Source organism: Gouania willdenowi, chromosome 7 (genome assembly GCF_900634775.1).
Source record: "Gouania willdenowi chromosome 7, fGouWil2.1, whole genome shotgun sequence".
Lineage (NCBI taxonomy): Eukaryota > Metazoa > Chordata > Actinopteri > Blenniiformes > Gobiesocidae > Gouania > Gouania willdenowi.
Window position 1 is genome coordinate 29,517,292 of NC_041050.1, and position 18,349 is coordinate 29,535,640.

The 18,349-nt window shown below is 37.5% G+C and overlaps 1 protein-coding gene across 4 annotated transcripts in view; it reads right to left on the reverse strand.

Annotated features, from left to right (window-relative positions):
* Positions 1 to 18,349, reverse strand: part of znf385a (zinc finger protein 385A) — a 102,872-nt gene extending 84,523 nt beyond the window's left edge. For 2 of the 4 annotated variants that reach the window (XM_028452037.1, XM_028452036.1), the window contains exon 1: positions 18,253 to 18,349. In XM_028452037.1, coding sequence (XP_028307838.1) covers positions 18,253 to 18,328 — 76 coding nt within the window. In that variant the 5' untranslated portion in view covers positions 18,329 to 18,349. Of the gene's footprint in view, positions 1 to 15,469; positions 15,535 to 18,197; positions 18,217 to 18,252 lie in introns of those variants that run through there. The other 2 variants (XM_028452041.1, XM_028452038.1) reach the window with 2 other exon arrangements.

An 18,349-nucleotide genomic window follows, 5' to 3' on the forward strand; every position in this document is an offset into this window, starting at 1 on the left:
AGAGGATTAACCTTTCATCAGCACAGATTCGTCCTCCCCTTGTTTTCCTCCCTCCTTCTCCTAACCTGCCGATACAAGGTTATGCATTTGTTCTGCTTCTGAATTGTTGTCACAGATAGAATTTAAAGTGAAGGGAGGCTGTTGCATTTTAAGCGGCGACACCAAATACAAAGCGACAGAACGGAGGAAGCAAGAGAAGGCGGGGTGGAGATTAAACTAAACTCTAACTGACAGAAGGATGAAGATATGTGGAATGACGTGAAAACACAACCACGAGGATGGATTATGAAGACTAAGGAAGACATGTAGGACACTGCACAATGACAAACTGGGGACCATTGAATGGCACTCTACAGGGAGCTTCCAATGGTCCCCCCTACCTCCAAACCAGTGTTGATTTAGTGATAGTCATAGTCTTTTGACTGAAATTCAACTTAGTTTTAGTCCAAATTTAGTCATCGGGACATTAAGATTTAACTTGATTGACATTTGTTACAGATATAGTGGACTAAAATATAAAGAATAAGAGTTAATGCATTTTCAAAAGATTCAATACCATTTTTCAACCTGAATTGGGGGTTGTAATAATGCTTGTAAATCTACACAGATTTGATGTGACCAATGCGCAAGACAGTGTTGTAGATATGTAGGACTCGTGACGAGACTCAGATTTGTTCGCTGACGACTCAGACATGGACTCCAGCTCTGGCTGCATTAGGACTCTGAGAACTCAAGCTTATTTAATCAAAAAATACTTAGTTCATTTATTTTTTATTTCTCATTTCTTCTCGTACAAGGTCTTAATAACATCAGTTTTCAGGTTACATCTGGCATGTGTGTTTACCTGCATTCACGTTGGTTTACCTGCGTGCACGTTTATGTTTTGTCTTTGTTCAGTGCATGATGAAATGTTGAAGAAGGTGATGCGGGTTATGCGTATTTTGCTTTTAAAGATTTTAACCCTAACCCTAAAGACTGAAGAAAAGGTCAGGATGTTGAGTTTTAAACAACATCTGACCAGGATGCACCCAGAGAATTGAGTAGATGCCGTGGCTCATGCTACTTTGATTGTTGATAACGCTGTCATAAGCTAGCTGCTTAATGACAACAACGACAGGCTCAAAAGTTACTCAAACAATGGTTGCACAACGTTTGGTTAGAATGTGATATGTTTTAACGTCACAAACATCCTTAAACACAAAAGTTACGTGAGGGGTGTGCATTACCATGATTTACCATGAATGACAATACGATTTGCGATTTGCATGTCACAATACAATATAGACCTATATCAATGAGACCCGATGTGACCTTGTTATGTTACGCGATGTACGTTCAGAAAAGTAGAGGCGTGGCTTCTGGTAGATTGGGAGAGGCAGTCGGAGGAAGTGAGGCTGTTTGGGGGGGACATCGAGAAGTTTCTCAGAAACTCTGGATATCAGCTTTAAATTCTTAAGTTCTTTTAAAAAAACATTCATTTATAAGTATGTTTTATGAAACTAAAGGAACCAATTTCCAAGCTAAAATGCAGTGAGGAGCGAGGTTGTTTAACAAGGTCTTACTGACACCTAGTGACAGGGAGTTTACATGCTGCTATGCATACGTTAGCACAGTTTGAATAAAATTTTGTTAAAAAACACGATTAAAAAAATTGATTCAGACAATTTCTGGATCGATACGATAATTGCGCGGTGAAATATTGCAATATATCGTCAAATGTTTTTTTCTTACACCCTTACGTGACATTACATGAATAAATTCTGACTGCAGGTGTGTTCTGCATGTAAAGAATATTCCTGTAAATTGGGGGAAGTGTGACATATGGTAATTCGGGTGAAAAGGACTTGACTCAGACTGTCGAACACTGAGGACTCGAGACTCGACCCAAACTCGAGTTATTGCGCCTCGACAACACTGGTCTAAGACGACATGTTCACATGAGTTCTAATTAGGGGTGTGAAAAAAATTGATTCCACAATATATCGCAAATTTTTGGGTGCTGATTTAAAATTGATTTTTTTTTTTTATCAATTTAAATTTTTTTTTATATATATATTTTTTCTACAATCAATATTTTTCTTATTGTATTTTCCACATTTTTGTGGAAGTGTGTTTTCTACTGCTGGAGACATTGTCACTTCTCAGTGGAGCAGCCTAAATACTGGGCATGTTGACCAGCTCCTGTTCCCTCATAAAAACCTTGAAAATTGTGCCACTTCCGCACCTCCACTCCTGTAGATGGCGCCGTAGATATAATGATAATAAATAGGATGTTTTGAAGCAAATAGTTTTGACTCAATTTGTTCTCTGAATGATCAATATCTTCTGATGAACATGTACAGCAACTTCATTTTTCATCTCTACGTTTAATTTTGATATTAACTGGGTAGAATATCGCAATATATTGTGATAATATCGTATAGTGACCCAAGTATCGTGAGACATATCGAATTGCAAATTGCCAATACTCACCCCTAGCTCTAATGTGACAAAATTTGTTTCCTTTTTTATTAGTCAACAAAAATTCCCATATATTTAGATATAGTTTATGTTCACATGACTTTTATTGAAATTATTTATACTTTAATAAACTCCACTTTAAAAAAAGTATTTAAAATGTATTAGACAACAACTATGATGAAAATATTTAGTCAATAAAATGATACTGCTCCACACCAAGAAAACACTTCAGAATTGTTTGCAGTCATGTTTGAGTACCAGTCTCTCCTCATCCCATGTGAAGAGGAGTCAGACGAACGCTAAAGAGAATCACTTTGAAAATCACACAGCCACAATGTTACTGAGAAGCTTGACGCTTTAGAGAAGGCTTAACAAAGCTGACAAAAAATTAATCCCCTTGGGTGGGCATGCTTGCAAACACACAGATATGAATACGTGAGCCTTGGGCTACAGAGAATGCTGCCCCATGTATTGCCTCTTACTGTCCTCTTCATTCTCCTTTTCTTTTTCGTTTTTCTTTTCTTTTCTTTTTTTTATCTCTACCCCCTTACCACCCTTCTCCCCGCTTTCAGGCTGAGGCTGTGAGTCACTGGGTGTTGAAGTGAATACTAAGAGGCCTGGCTGACACCTTCAATACCACTCTGCACAGTGGCTCCACTGCACACGCTCTTAGTGACTATATGTAAACACTGGCTGACTTGCAGGACACAAAACGCCAACGCAGAATTTCTCACGGGTCGCAAATTTGGGTCAAACGGAGGGAACAAAACTTGCTGACGTAGTCAAACACATGCTGGCTGAAAAGCAAGATATTACACCGAGGCAACCGTTCAAAACAAAAACATCTGCGTGCACAATATAAAAGAACTATAAAGTTTAATCACAGAGGAAGAATCAGAGTGACGAGTAAAGAAAACTGAGACAGTGGGTTAGAATCAAACACACGTTACAGTATATTAAATATTTCCCTTTGAAGGGGCGACATTGCCAGCCAGGACAACTGGTATATCATTATAGCTGTGCTTGCAAGTCATTCCATGAGGTATTTCTCCATGTGTTTGTGTGTCAGCAAAAGATCTGAGGTAGAGTTTCCTCATTAGTTGTGTTGGTATCAATAATTTAGCACAAGTGTTTGTTGCCGTTCAATGGTCCGAGTGCTAATGTGCTGTCGGGCCAACGGGGACCCGGGCCTCAGCGCCACTTTAATGGATGTCATGATGAGAGGGTGAAATAAGAGCGTGGATATCCAGTGTCATCTATAGGCAAAGAGGAGGACGCAGGACAATACAGACGGATGGAGTGAGGAGACACATGAAATCTAGACACGTATGACAAAAGAGAAATAATATGGAAAAACTGAAAAGATGATGCCCCTGCAGCCATTCACCTTTAGATTATCAATTTGAGATGGTGGTTGTTATTGTGGAAAATCACAATGGGACTCCTAATATTAGAAGGTCACAAGAGATTGTTATGTGTGAGTAATAAACCAAATTAGTTCAAGTTTCATTACTGAACAACTTCTCTAGTTTGTGTGTCAGCTGAGTAAAACTGGCCTCATGTTTCATGTTGATTTGATTGCTGTTATATGCACATTTTAAATGTGCCTATAACAGCAACTCTGGTTGTTAATAATTGATTCATCTGTGTTAATACAGGGTTGTGAGCTGTCAAACTAATTATTTTTTCCTTTGATATGTTAGAAGTCAGACGTGTTTGTTTTACAAAATATTTAACAGCTTTTAAAACGAGGAGGAATTTAATCTAAACAAAAATGCAAGTACTGGTATAATTATTACAACAGCCATATTACAGTAAGACTCAAAAGAAGGAAAGGGGTTTCAATTTTAGCCTGGCAGTCAGCAGGTCAGTACTTCACTCTGCAATGATCACTCACCATAGCTTATGTGCATAGTTTGAATATTTGTGAACGTGGTCATCAACTGGGAGATACTGGGATTAACGGTCGGCCTGTCCAAAGAAAGCTCTATTGCCCCAAACTTTTAAACATGATGAAATTTGGACGGATGAATGGATTGATCCCTTCTCACGATAAATCTATGGAAGATCGCATTCCTGTACCATCAAGGAAGAGACTTCTCATGTCATAAACATAATAAAGTCCCACAGCTGTACATGTTAGACTTCATGAAAAGGACTGGTCCAGTTACGTTTCATTTGTTATTGTGCACCCAATGCCCACATGTGGGTGAGGACCAAACTGTAGTGTAGTGAATTAAAAAGTTGACTAAAGCACGAGTAACAAAAAAAACAAAAACGTTTGGCCTTGTTAGGCAGTGGTTAAGTGTGTAACTTAGAGGTCCCATATCATGCTATTTTTCACCCATCTCCATTTGTTCTAAGAATCCCAAAAACACAGTATTTGAGATTTATTTCCCCAAACTCGCCTGTTTTCCAGAGTTTTAGCCTCTGAAAAGTCACTTTCTGATCAACTCTACACAAAAAGGCTGATTTGCGGCCTACTTATGCATATTCATGAGTGGGCGTGTCTATAGACGGGACACTGACATCCTCCTCCCACCCACTCCGTGCCCGAGCTCATGTTGCTTTATAAACATGAGACAGAGCGTGGGGGCGGGACGTTCGCCGTTACATACATAGACTGTAGAAAATACATACATAGCACTGCGCAAAGGACGCTAAAATGCTCACCTTCGTGGGCGTGTCTGTTTACGTGTCAAACACGGCAGAGAGCTTCCTGAAGGCGCGGCTTCTCCAGCTCAGTGCCGCTTCAAAAATTTGTCATTAAAGTGGGAACCTGTCATCAAATTGGAGTGAGGTGTTAGTGCTCGCCCTGCAGTAAGAAAGGAGCAAATCACCCTCTAACTAACGATTGAGGGAATCAATTAAAAAAAACACTTTTATGATGTTTAAAGCACAGAAAAGTCGATTTAGCTTAACATGGGCCTTTTAAATTAGATCAGAATGTTTTAAAAACTACAATTTATGTCGTGGAGAGTCTTTCCCAAAGGTTCCTCCCTTAAAAATAAATTGAAAACCTTATTAGTGTCAATGTTGTGACATTTCTTTGAATTAAAAAATGTTTAAATGCAGAAAAAGATACCAAACATGTAGTAACTTAGTATATACGCACTCACTTTGATTTGTTTCTTATTTCTTTTAATGTGGCATACTAAATTACTTCTGTAATTGTTATTCAAAGTGTCACAATATCATCTGGTGCAACTGTCTGGCCACGACTGCTGTTTTGAAAAAATCTTTAAAATTACTCTTTCTCTGCCCTATTTTAGTTATATTACAGTCCTGTATAAGATTTCAAAGTTTTTATATTTTTATGTCCATCATAATATTCATGCAAATCTTGCCGGATGATGCCAATTTTATAAAATATCGTGCGGTGAAATATGTCATTGATCCATTTATAAATGACTTCTACATGTAATAATCTTAGAGCTCACAGGGAATTTAATCGAGGTAGGTGTGTGTTCAGTGTGGGTCGGGATGTATTCAGAGCATTAGTAATCAATATTCATTAGGGATGTAAGGATACATCCTAAATTTCATCACCCAGCGGCCAACAGAGGGGTTAAAAATTGATGCAAACGGGAGAGGATTAAGGGTGTAACAATTCATCCATTAGATCGATGAATCGATTTTTATTCCTACGATCCAATTACATCAACCTGTGCTCTGCAAGTTGGCCTTAATAATTACTGTAACATTAATCAATCTAAAATCGTTTTAAAAGATAATCGATTGTATAGATACAAGGAAATAACGCATTGGACTTAAGCATGGCAGACTTTATATGGAAGTGTTTTTAAAGCGTTTTTAATAATAAAGACCTTACAGTCGACTCTGTATGCTTTCTGTGACATCACGCATCACGTGCCAATAGAAAATAAAAAATGGAGAAGCTGACAATGGAGAAACTGATCAATCCACCTTTGGGGCCCAGTGTGTGGAAACACTTTGACTTTTGGAGAGATTCTAAAAGAGTCGTTCGCTATGTTGACCATCGACCACCAGACCCTTCTGGCAGTGTTCACTGCAGCAGCACATGTAGCATTAGCTTTTTAGCATTAGCCTCAGGCTTACCATAAAATTTAAATGAAAAGTATCAGGTTTAACCACTCCTCATTTAACCTGAACAGATCTTGGTTGCACGTCATTAGTTGATATGTATAAAAACAAGCAGATGAGTCCCCTTACAATAGGTTGACCAGACGTCCCAATTTACCAGGGACCAGTAGCGGCTGGCCAATAGAGGACGCTAGGGCACCGCCCCACCACTCAGCACATTAGTTTGAGTAAGAAAAATCATTACAAAAAAAAGTAAATAATAAAAATTAATAATTAATTAAAAATACTACAAAACAAAGTTATATCTGTATTTAGACGATCAGAATAAATATTATATAGATAATGATGATGTGTAAAGTTGTTTCGTTCATCTGTGTCTAATTGGTGACGTGTTTCCTCCTTGGGGTGCAAAAATCTTTACCGTCCTCTCCCGTTCAAAGTTTCAAAGCATTCACAGTAACTCCTCTTCAATACGAGTCAATGGAGTGTCTCTGGGCGCAACCTACCGGCGCCCAGAGACACTCTGTGCCTGTGCAGAGTTGAATGCAACCAGATCATTTACACAACACCCCCTCCCGCCATGGGAAGGGCTGACGTCACAGTCGTCCATCATAAAAAGTGGCTTTGACAGGTGAAGCTGTGGGACGTTAGAAGGAGAAGCAAAATGAAGAAATGAAATAATTATGCTTTCCCTGCCTACCTGCTGACTCAGCATGGAAAAAGACAGGTAGAACCCATTTAAAGCACTTTTCAGAGAAGGCAAAGAAACATGAACAAACTAGGAACAAACTACATTTGATGATTTCAAATCTTTAATATGTCTATATTTTGTAAACTAGGTCTTGAAATATATTTTGTCAGGTCTTAAATTATGTATATTCATTTACCACTTCCTTTTCCACCCCCATTTGTATTTAAAAACTAATTAAAACTAAAAAAAAAAAAAAAAAAAAAATAGATAAAATCTGAAAAACAAAATAAAAAAACAAAACAAATTAAATTTCAAGAAGTATTATAACCCTGACACACACCCACTCATTCTATTGTATATACAAGAGTTTCTCAAATTAATAGTAATAAATCTATTCATGAGGCACTAAACACTGTTTCTTTCCACTTATTTACAAAATGAGATTTTTTTGGTGTTATCATTCATTCATTCCATCATTATGATCTATAGTTGTTTTTTTTTACAGTATTCCTAGCAAAATGTTGTAGTTGGACATAAGGAGGTACTTAGATTCAGAAATGAGAGAAAGGGGTACTTGAGCCAAAAAACATTTTAATAACCACTGGTATAAACTGCATTTGTTCCTGCTTGTTTGTGGGTTCTGTGGAAATAAATGTGGTTAGTTTGCAAGCAGTTCTGTTACTGCAATTTTCCTTATTTAATTGTTCAAAGCTACACAAACCCTGTTTTTGGTGTATATATTTTTTAGAGTTGTAGCCCCCCTGGACAAAAATCCACCAGCTGCCACTGCCCGAGACAGTCCTGTTACGTCCGAGTTACGTCCCGTGTCCGGTCGATTTCCCACAAACCATTGATTTGTCCTGGTTTTTCACAAGCTTGGTCCCGTTTGCCCCGTTTATTAAGAAATGTTTTTTTTTAATTATTCAAAACAATTTTATGTTAACTTGAAATGTTGCTCTTTTTTTGACTGATGGCCATTAACATTTTTGTTCAGCCGTTTGATATAACACATTTCATCCAAAAGTAAGAACATTTTTTATTTATGCAACCTTTTTTCTTTACAAATAAAACCATATGCAAATATTTTCTTTTGAAAATCTGTTGTCTTCTATGGTAAAAATGACTGAGTTTACCTCCATACTGAGATTATAACCCTAACATAATCCAATAAACAAATAAAACACGTGTCCGTTCACTTTGAAAACAAAAATGAATTAGTATTTTTTTTTTTTTTTTTTTTAACAAAAAAAATAATTTTTTGGTAATGCGCATGTGCGCGCAAATACAATCTTAGTACGATGCGCACTCAGTACATGACACCGATTTTTTTATTTGAAAAATCTGGTCACCCTACCTTACAAAAAACATCATAAAATAATGAATCCTTACCTGTACTGTCCAGTATCCAGGTATTTCTTTCACTCACATTGGGTGAATTATTGTTTTTACTCAAAAGTTACTGAATCGATTTCAAATCACTGAATCATTTTGGATTGAATTGTTCTAAATGAACTAATAATGTCCTTGAATCGAAACGGCAACAAGGAATCGTGATCCGAATCAAAGCGTCGCTAAAATGAATCACTACAGCCCTAGCAATAGCACAATAAATCCATATGCCAGCTATATTTTGTACTTGCTGTTGCAACTTAGTGTTTTCTTCTTAAATCAAACAGGTTTTACTGCAGTAGCATCTCTCTGAAGGAGTTTATTTAGCCAATTACCTGCTGAAGGTGTCAGTTCCAGAGAGAAGAACCTCACAATTCTTTAAAGTGTCTTAACCCTCATCAGGCTCTTGGAAAGCAGGCGTGATATCGTGATGATGAATATAATATGTATGTGCTGCCTCCTAATGGCGCTATTCTGCAAGCACAAGATCAAACTCTAGTGTCAAAACAGCAGGGTCAGTGCACCATGTAAGATGAGCCAATGTAAACTAAGAGGCTGATCTGTTCCCAGGGCTGTGTCACACACACACAAACACACACGCACACACATACACACAGGGGTAAATAAGGGGATCCACCGCACAGGAAACTGGTTACTGTATCAATGACGTAACAAACTGAACCTAATACCCAAGCAGAAAACTATTTATATCCTTGGCTCGCTACATGGATAAAACTGCAGAAGACTGCTTTTTTTTTTTAAATTAATATTAGGATTAAAGCTTATGACAAATTAACTATTATAATGTCATCATTATTATTATTGTGTTAATATAACCATTGTCTTAGTCTCTATTACTTTTACTTTGTTACTTTTACTTTTAAATCATGTACTGTATGTATATTTTGTTACTGTTACTTTTCACATTGTTAACATTTTTACTTGGAGCCACTGTAACTAAAGTAATTTCCCCCTGAGAACATTAAGTATTTCTGATTCTGATTCCAAAGACGTTGAAGTTAAATGAGCATTTAAATAGGGGCGTGACGATACACTGGGTTCATGATACGCTGCCATAGACCAGGAGTGTCAAACTTATTTTAGTTCAGGGGCCAAATACGGATCTTCACTCAAATTTCCCTGGTTCGGGGAATTTTATGGAGTAGTTTGAGGAAAATTGCAAGATTTTAGATAAATCAAGAGTTCTTTCAACAATTTGAGATTAAAAACGACGTGATGAAAGAACTGGAAAGCTGAGCTCTGCAAATTTTGTGAGTTTAATAGATTTTTTTTATTTTTATTTGGAAGTGCTGAGATAACTGAATTAGTTTGTAGTTTACAAAATGTCTCATGCTTTGTTTTTCTTTCATCTTTACTTCCAAATATGATGCTCTAATGCAGAGGGAGGCAACTTTTATCACATCGGGGCCACAAAAACATTTTTGTTTGATTGGAGGGCCACATGATCAACATTCATGTCAGTATTTAGAATAATGAGCAATCTGAGCATTAATACAGAAAGCAACAAAGAGTTTTTAGGTCATTTTTTGGTTTATTGTTGTCTTGCTCATTGTGAGGCATTTTGTGAATTTCTGTAGTCCTTTTTTGAGTATTTTTCCTGTAAAATATAGGTTTTTTGGAGTCATGTTGTGTATTTGTGCTGCCATTTTTCCATTTTTTGGAGTACTTTTTGTGTATTTCTGTTGTCGTTTTGCTTGTTTGCTAGTACTGTGGGTTTGCAGAGTCCTGTTTCATGTTTTTTTGCATTTTTCTCTACTTTTGTTGTAATTTTCAGTAATTTTGTATATTTTTCTGAGTGATTTGTGTATTACTGTTGTCCTTCTGTTCATTTTTGTAGTAGTTATGTGGGTTTTTGGAGTGTTTTTCTCTTGTCTTTTACTGTATTTTCCTGCAATGTTGTGATTATTTGTATTTTTAATGTGTTCTCGCTCTTGTTTTGTGTATTTTTCTGTCATGTTGTACATTTACTTTGGGAGCCACACAAAATTAGTCCAAGGGGCGCATGTGGCATACGATAATGGGCTTGTGATAACGATATGATATACTACTGTTCTCCCCTTTGAAATTGCCCCTTGGGGACAAAGTGATTTCAAATTAGTCGACGATAAATCTTGTGACGTTTTAATCTTCTCACTCGAAATTATGTCCCACATTTAGTGATACGTTATGAGTTTTCAAGTCTGCACAGTATTTTCATTTCCAAGTTAAAACCATTGAATTTCTCGTTATTTTTACAGTTGATAAAATGCTTTGCGCCACTTGGGCTGATATTGCAAAACTATGCAATGCCATTTCCCCCAGCAGGGGAAACAGTAAATCTACCCTGGTGCTTTTTGTCAGGTGGTGGAAGTAACTCACTTTCACAGCTCAGAAACAGAGTCCAGCTCCACACTTCATTAGATCATATATTCTGCTCATATTTCCTACAACCTTTGTACACCTACAGGCGCTTTGTGACAGCTCATGTGGATTGTTTTGCTTATTTCCCACTGTTAGAGTGAAAATAGGAAGTTAACACCCACCCACATCGTATATTATCCTATGTCTTCTGGCACTGTGGTGGGGAATTCAGAGGGCGACTCTAAAGGTCAAAGGTGAGTTAGTCAGGCATGCTTCAGGGATCAGTACACCAGAGCGTTACCGACCACCAGTAACCACCAAGCTGTGAAATGTTTGCCAGCTCAAAACAATCCCCTCTCTATGACACTTGAAGTGCTTTGCGTGGACCCCACACTATCACAGAACGCGCATAAAAAAGGACCGCTCTGTATGATCACATGACCTCTGCTTTCCCTTGAGCTGGCCTGAGCCTGCAGGTCTGACTGTCATATCACTTTGACACTGTGAGGGATACGCATCACACTATGTTTAGAATATCGATCAGTGGATGTGTGCAGGAAATGTAGCCTGAAGGACAGCGTGTTTTAAACATTCATCGCAAAACAGCAAATCTTTTTAGTAGACCCAGTAGGGGGATGGATGGATGGATGGATGGATGGATGGATGGATAGATGGATGGATGAGTTATGCTAATATGGATGGAGTACGAGGATAGAAACGTTGCATTTCATAAGAAGAGATAAAAAATTCCAATCCATGGATGCATTTTTAAATTGAGTCTCTAAATTGCATGTAGGTACTTTTTTCCTGCTATAAGCCTGGCTCCTAGGGCTGTGTGTGTGTGTGTGTGTGTGTGTGTGTGTGTGTGTGTGTGTGTGTGTGTGTGTGTGTGTGTGTGTGTGTGTGTGTGTGTGTGTGTGTGTGTGTGTGTGTGTGTGTGTGTGTGTGTGTGTGTGTGTGTTAGCAAGATAACTTGAAAAGTTATGAACGGATTTTGATGAAATTTTCAGGAAAATTGATAATTGGGACAAGGAATAGTTGATTAAATCTTGGTGATGTTGTGGTTACCAAAATACACTATGTATATATACCGTTCTTTTTTCCCATCCACACTGTGGAACTTTTTGTTGATGATGTCATAGGTTTTCTCAGAGTCAAGAGCTCAAAACAGGTAGTCATGGTAACACAGCTCGATGTTGACATGTAGTCAGGGTAATCCTGAGTTTACCATGTCTCCGAGTGTTTTTCTTGTTTTACATATGTTTTATTTTCTAAATAAAACAAACTTGCACGATTTCGGACATCTACAAATAATAAAGCGCCACACATCGTGTTATTAATATAAATTTTGTTTAATCCACGTGCATGCAAGCTTCTCCGCCCCGCCCCTCTTAAAGCTAAAGCTAAAGCTAGCCTAGCCTGCAGGCCAACACGGGGGAAAAGCTGTTGGTACAGTTCCTGAAACATGGCAGGAGAAACGCAGCAAAAACGCTTGGTGAACAAACAACACAAGTCAAATTCTCTGATATGGAATCACTTTTGCTTTGATGATGAAAAAAGTGTTTTGTTTTGTGCAAATGTGAACATATTTGATTTCAGTGTTTGAAGGATTTTATTTATGTTTAAAGATTATATTTTACATTGTTTAGTACAAAAAAATAAAAAAAAAGTTTTTGGTTGACAAATCATCTTTTGATTTTAGATTATGACTAAAATGTGTATTATTCTTTCTATAATCGAGCAGCCCAACTGGCACCATTTGAAAACTTCACTAGATTTTGTGTGAGGTAGGGTTTGATTATTATTGCCAGCAAATGTAAGCAAGCATCAACCTGTTTTTTTCTTCTTCCCTTAACCAGCACATCAATCATCAGCTTTGGCAGTTAGATGGGATATGTTGCAAAGTCTTGTGATCCTGACTTGAATCAATAAACATAGAATTTAGAGGGAGGATACCATGTATAAAAATCATTGTTAATCTATAAAGAATTTGCCTTTTCTAGGAATAAGTCATTTGCAATGGCAAAGACAGAATTTCTCTACAGTGTAGACTACAACTGCTGACTCTGGGACAATATTAAAACATACTTTTATCAGAGAGCCTTCCCTTATTTTAAGTAACTTCTAACTTGATTTTATATTTCTGTTTCTTAAACTGTTTTAATCTTTGACCAAAACTATATATTTTATTTTCTAATGCACTATAGCGGCATTTGGGAAACAATTTGTATCATGTGTTTTGAAAAGTTCTGGTATTATTATTATTATTATTATTATTATTATTATTATTATTATTATTATTATTATTATTATTAGTGGTAGTAGTAGTCTTATTATTAGTAGTATTATTATTATTACACTTAATGCTACAACTGGGATTTTAAACCAGGTTTCTCCTGCCTGAGGCATACAATTAGGGAGCCATTACTTCAATGGTTTTATTATTACTGCATTGTAATATTTGTACACTTACAATCATTTTTGGTTTATATGTCAAATTAATTTTGTGCTGTTTTTCTTAGGTTTTTATTAAGAAAAAATAAATATTAGGGACATTTTCCTTCCAATAAATAGATTATTCTTTGCCATTTGAATGCTGGAATGTTTCATCTTTACAATATTTCTGGCCGTTTCCTACTTTTTAAAAATGGAGAAAAATAAACCAAAGTAATGACATAATTAAAATTTAAAACATGTAAGATACAAAAGCACAGTTTAATTTAAAAAACAATAGACATTATTGGGTAACAAATTAGAGGTGGGACGATCCAATGAGTTCACAATACGATACAAAAAAACGATAATGGGTTTGTGATAACGATGCTATAGGAAGGAAAAAAGACAAGATTTTAGTTGGGAAAAAATATGAATTGATTTTTGAAGATTTTAAGGAGTGGCCTGACGATTCTCCAATACAAACAAGCCTGTAGATTTGTGGGATTAGGTTTGGACCGCATTGATACCGTTAATAAATTAATTAGCTAGCTGATGACATCATCACTGTATGTTCCGAAATGGGTGGGGCGTGGGGGTGGGCTCTCTAGTGATTGGATTAGATAGAACATTGGAACATAGGGATGACATTATCACTGCAGAGGTAGGACTGATGACATCATCACTATGTTCCAAAATGGGTGTCTACAGTGATGATGTCATCAGTTCTACCTCTACAGTGATGATGTCAGAATTCTACAGAAATTCGTAGCTGTACGTGAAACTAAATGTGTAAGCCCCCTATTGAGTCATTTTGCTATTCACATGTGCAGTTCCCCCAAAATATCCAATTTTTCTTTGGTCCTAATATGCGTCAAATTTCCATGAGTTTTTGAACGTGTTTAGGCCCTCAAAAATGCCATCACGTTTTTGTAAGAATAAAAAAAAAATATTAATAATAAAAACGAGGAGCATTACAATAGGGTCCTACGCACCGTTGTTCCTCAGGCCCTAATTATCTGAGCTCAATTACAATTCAATTACGATTACAACGGCGACAGATTTTTAAAATTACAATTACAGCATAATTATAATCGTATAATCGTAGTCATTTATAATTGTAAATAATTATAAATGACATTTACCCCATACAAATACCCTGCCTGTGATAACAAAGAAATAAAAGTTTCATTTGCCTGTATGTGTGTACACTGGTGGGCTAGTCTGTCCTCGCCTACAGAGTTCGGGAATGTTGATGTTGACTGTCACCCTCTCGCACATCCCTGACATTTTTACACCATCTCCACAGGACACACCATCCCTCTTTCTGCCCAAAACACAACTCACACATTCATTGTTGATGCTTGTTGGAACTTAACCAAGATAATTTCCTTCATTCGGCTCGGTACAGAAACATTCCTTGCTGTTATTACACAGCAAGCTCAAAAACACAGTAATTTAAAGTAATCACCTCCCCTCCTGATCACAGCCTATCTAAAAAAATCGCAGACATTCCCCAGCTGACAGTGAAATTACGCCTGCAACCACATCCCTACTGCAAAATGTAGCCTTTCCTCGGGCACTACTTTGGAAAACAAATCGTTTAGTCTTTAAAAGCGAGGTAAAACACATCAACAGAACCCAAAGCAGACTTTTTATGCTTAATCCTGAAGGAAACACGCACACTCTTATGCATACAAATAAAGACAGAACTTAGTCTGTGCAGTTTGAAACGTTCAGTCTATATGAGCAACAGAAGACAGGTGGAGCTGTCAGGACACATGTCGACTCTGTACAGATTGATGAGCAGCTGAGAGTGGAGATCAGTGGTTTTGAGCTACAGCACAATCCTTCCCACCTTGTAGAATGGTGCTATTTCTAATTTCAGGTTTGTTTGCACAGCCAAACATTTGCTGACATTTATTGGTTACACACAAATCATAATGCAAGGATCACAAATGTCAATAATCTGATCATAAATAGTAGAGATGGTGCAGCAAATGAATCATTTAGTGAATCATTTCTGGTGGAAGAACACAAATAAAGCAGTGTGAGACGTAAATTTCTTACCTGTGCACCACATTGACTAGAATCCTGCTGCTCCTTTTTGAATGAAGTCAAGTCTTGAGTAAAATCTTCTCTTCGCAAAGCAGATTAGGATGAAGAAAGAGCAAAAAAAAAAAAAAAAAAAAAGAAAGGAAGATTGAATTATTTATTGTTGCTGTGTTGTAAATAAGCTTCCAGGAGCAGCAGCATTAACAGTGTCAATGTACAGGACGCGTGTATATGTCGAGGCAGTCTGACACTTTCACCTCCCCTCCACCTTGACATCATATCTCCTCCCTCTCATGCTCACTCACTCGCAGTCCTGTGTGAAAGCAAAACTAGAGCAGGATATTCAAGCAGCTCATCTCTAAACCTTGACAAATGAGTGCAATCGATCTTTAAAACGAGGCCAAAAAGGTCGTCGGATATTAGTGAATGAGAATAAACATGAAAAAAGGACACTTCAAAAAGGTCAGTTTGAGGTACAGTGTACAGAGGAATGTCTCACTTGAAGAAGTGTTGAGAAAAGTTGAGAAAAACTGTGAACACCATGAATACATGGAAAATGCAGCGTGATCACACACATGCAGAAACTCAGAGGAACCTGTCATTCTGCTGCATGCAGCTGCCAACCATACAGTGTTTACCAGAGGTGTAAAGAGTACTGATGTATGCTACTCAAGTAGAAGTACTGTTAGTTGATTGAAATTGTACTCAAGGACAAGTAAATCATACATAAAATACTCAAGGACAAGTAAAAAGTAGCTCAATTAAATAGTACACAAAGTAAAAGTTACCAGTTATTTTCACCCCCCCCATGTTTATTTTTAGTAATAAATATTGTCACGTTTCCCTTACACTCTGGAACTGCACATGCGCGACCTGGGGGTCATAGCATAACAGCATTTGTAATTTTATTCCAGAGATCTTTAGTGTTTTAACAGTGTTTATATTATTAATATTACACATATTCAGACTCAAGGGGGGACCAGGGACTTCCGCTTGAAGCCACTTTCGGCCGATCTGAGCACTTAAAAAGCGATGGGAGCAGCTGCCGCAGTATCGAAGCACTCTACCCGGGAATGATGCACATATCCGAGCACTTTTGTAAAACTGATGAGAGAAGCAGTATTAAAGCGACAGACCTCCTTTGTTTCCACATTCCTTCTCCCAAGCTTTTAACTTGTGATTGTTATGGGTTTTTTTCTGTGTTTACCTGTATATCTTAGCCCAGACTGATGCTGAAAAACTAATCCATGTATTTGCTACATCTAGATTAGATTATTGTAACTCCCTACTGTCAGGATGTCCCAGTATCTCACCATAAAGTTTACAGTTAATACAGAATGCTGCAGCTAGAATATTAACAGGTACTAACAGGAGAGAGCATATTTCTCCAGTGTTGGCGTCCCTTCATTGGCTTCCTGTAAAATCTAAAATAGAGTTTAAAATCCTCCTCTATATCCTCCTATAAAGCTCTACATGATCAAGCTCCTGTATATCTTAGAAACCTGTTAGTGCCCTATCGTCCGGGCAGAACACTCCGCTCTCAGTTTGTTGGTCTTCTGGAAGTTCCTAAATTGTCTAGAAGTAGAACAGGAGGCAGAGCATTCAGCTACCAGGCTCCTCGCCTTTGGAACCAGCTCCCTGTACGGGAGGCTGCTACTCTCTCCACCTTTAAGGCTAAACTCAAAACCTACTTATTTGCTAAAGCGTATACCTTATAATAGCAATAACCTAACCTAAAAATGAGAACTAAAAACTAAGATTATATAGTAGAACACCAACATTATATTCAAACATGATCCACCATCTACACATAGCTCTAATGGGATCCAATGGGATCATGTCCAGTCATACACAGTTGTGCTAGGTTGTAGACAACCCCCCACTTCTGTCCTTTGTTGCATAACCCATCAGACTGCTCACACTGCTTCACACAATTTACACTGATGTCCACCCCATATATTAATACATGTAACCAGTACAAGACAAAACCTCATCAAGACGTTTAACAGTTAACCAAACCACTAGGAACGAGTGTGTCATAGTGTATCTGTTTTTCCTGCAGTCTGTGCCTTCTCCTCACCCTCCGAGGGCTCTGATTTCTGTTTCAGGTGTCTTGATGCTGGAGCTGGCGGTTCCTGATCAATGGTTCATGGCTCAACTACTCTGGGACACTCGGATGTACTATCCTTCTATCCTATTCAGTTTGTGATTCTGTCCACTAACCCAACCAGTCAAAGCGGATGGCTGCCACCTCTGAACATGGTTCCGCTGGAGATTTCTTCCTGTAAAAAAGAGAAAGTTTTTTTCTTCCCACTGTCGCTAAATGCTTGTTCATGTGGATCATGTTGGATTATTTCTTTCTTACTATGGACTTTATATTTTGTTAAGCGCTTTGAGATGACTTTGTAGTCATTTTCACTCTATAAATAAAAGTTGCATTGAAAAAGTTGAATTTATTATTGTTAGTTTCTTTTTTTTGATTTGTCGAATTGTTTCAACAACTGTAAAGTGTCTTGGAGTTTTTGAAAAGCGCCTATAAATAAAATGTATCATTATTATTGATGGGACAAGTGAGATTTCCAAATGTGAAAAGGACAGTATGAGTTCTCTCTTTGAAAAGGTAAATTTACGAGGTAATGGTTGGGTGTAGAAATGTAATGAATTACTTTACTTCTTTTAAAACATACTTAAGTACAAGTAAATTTACTGATTTTGAAATATACTCAAAAAAAAGTGCAAGTACCCATAAAAGCAACTCAATTACGGTACCGTGAGTACTTGTAATCCATTACTTTCACCTCTGATGTTTACTCTGTGCCGTGCCACAGGAGGTGCGTGGAGGTCCAGCTTGGTTCTTATTCGTTCCATGTCCATGCAGAGTTCCGCTGGCGTTGC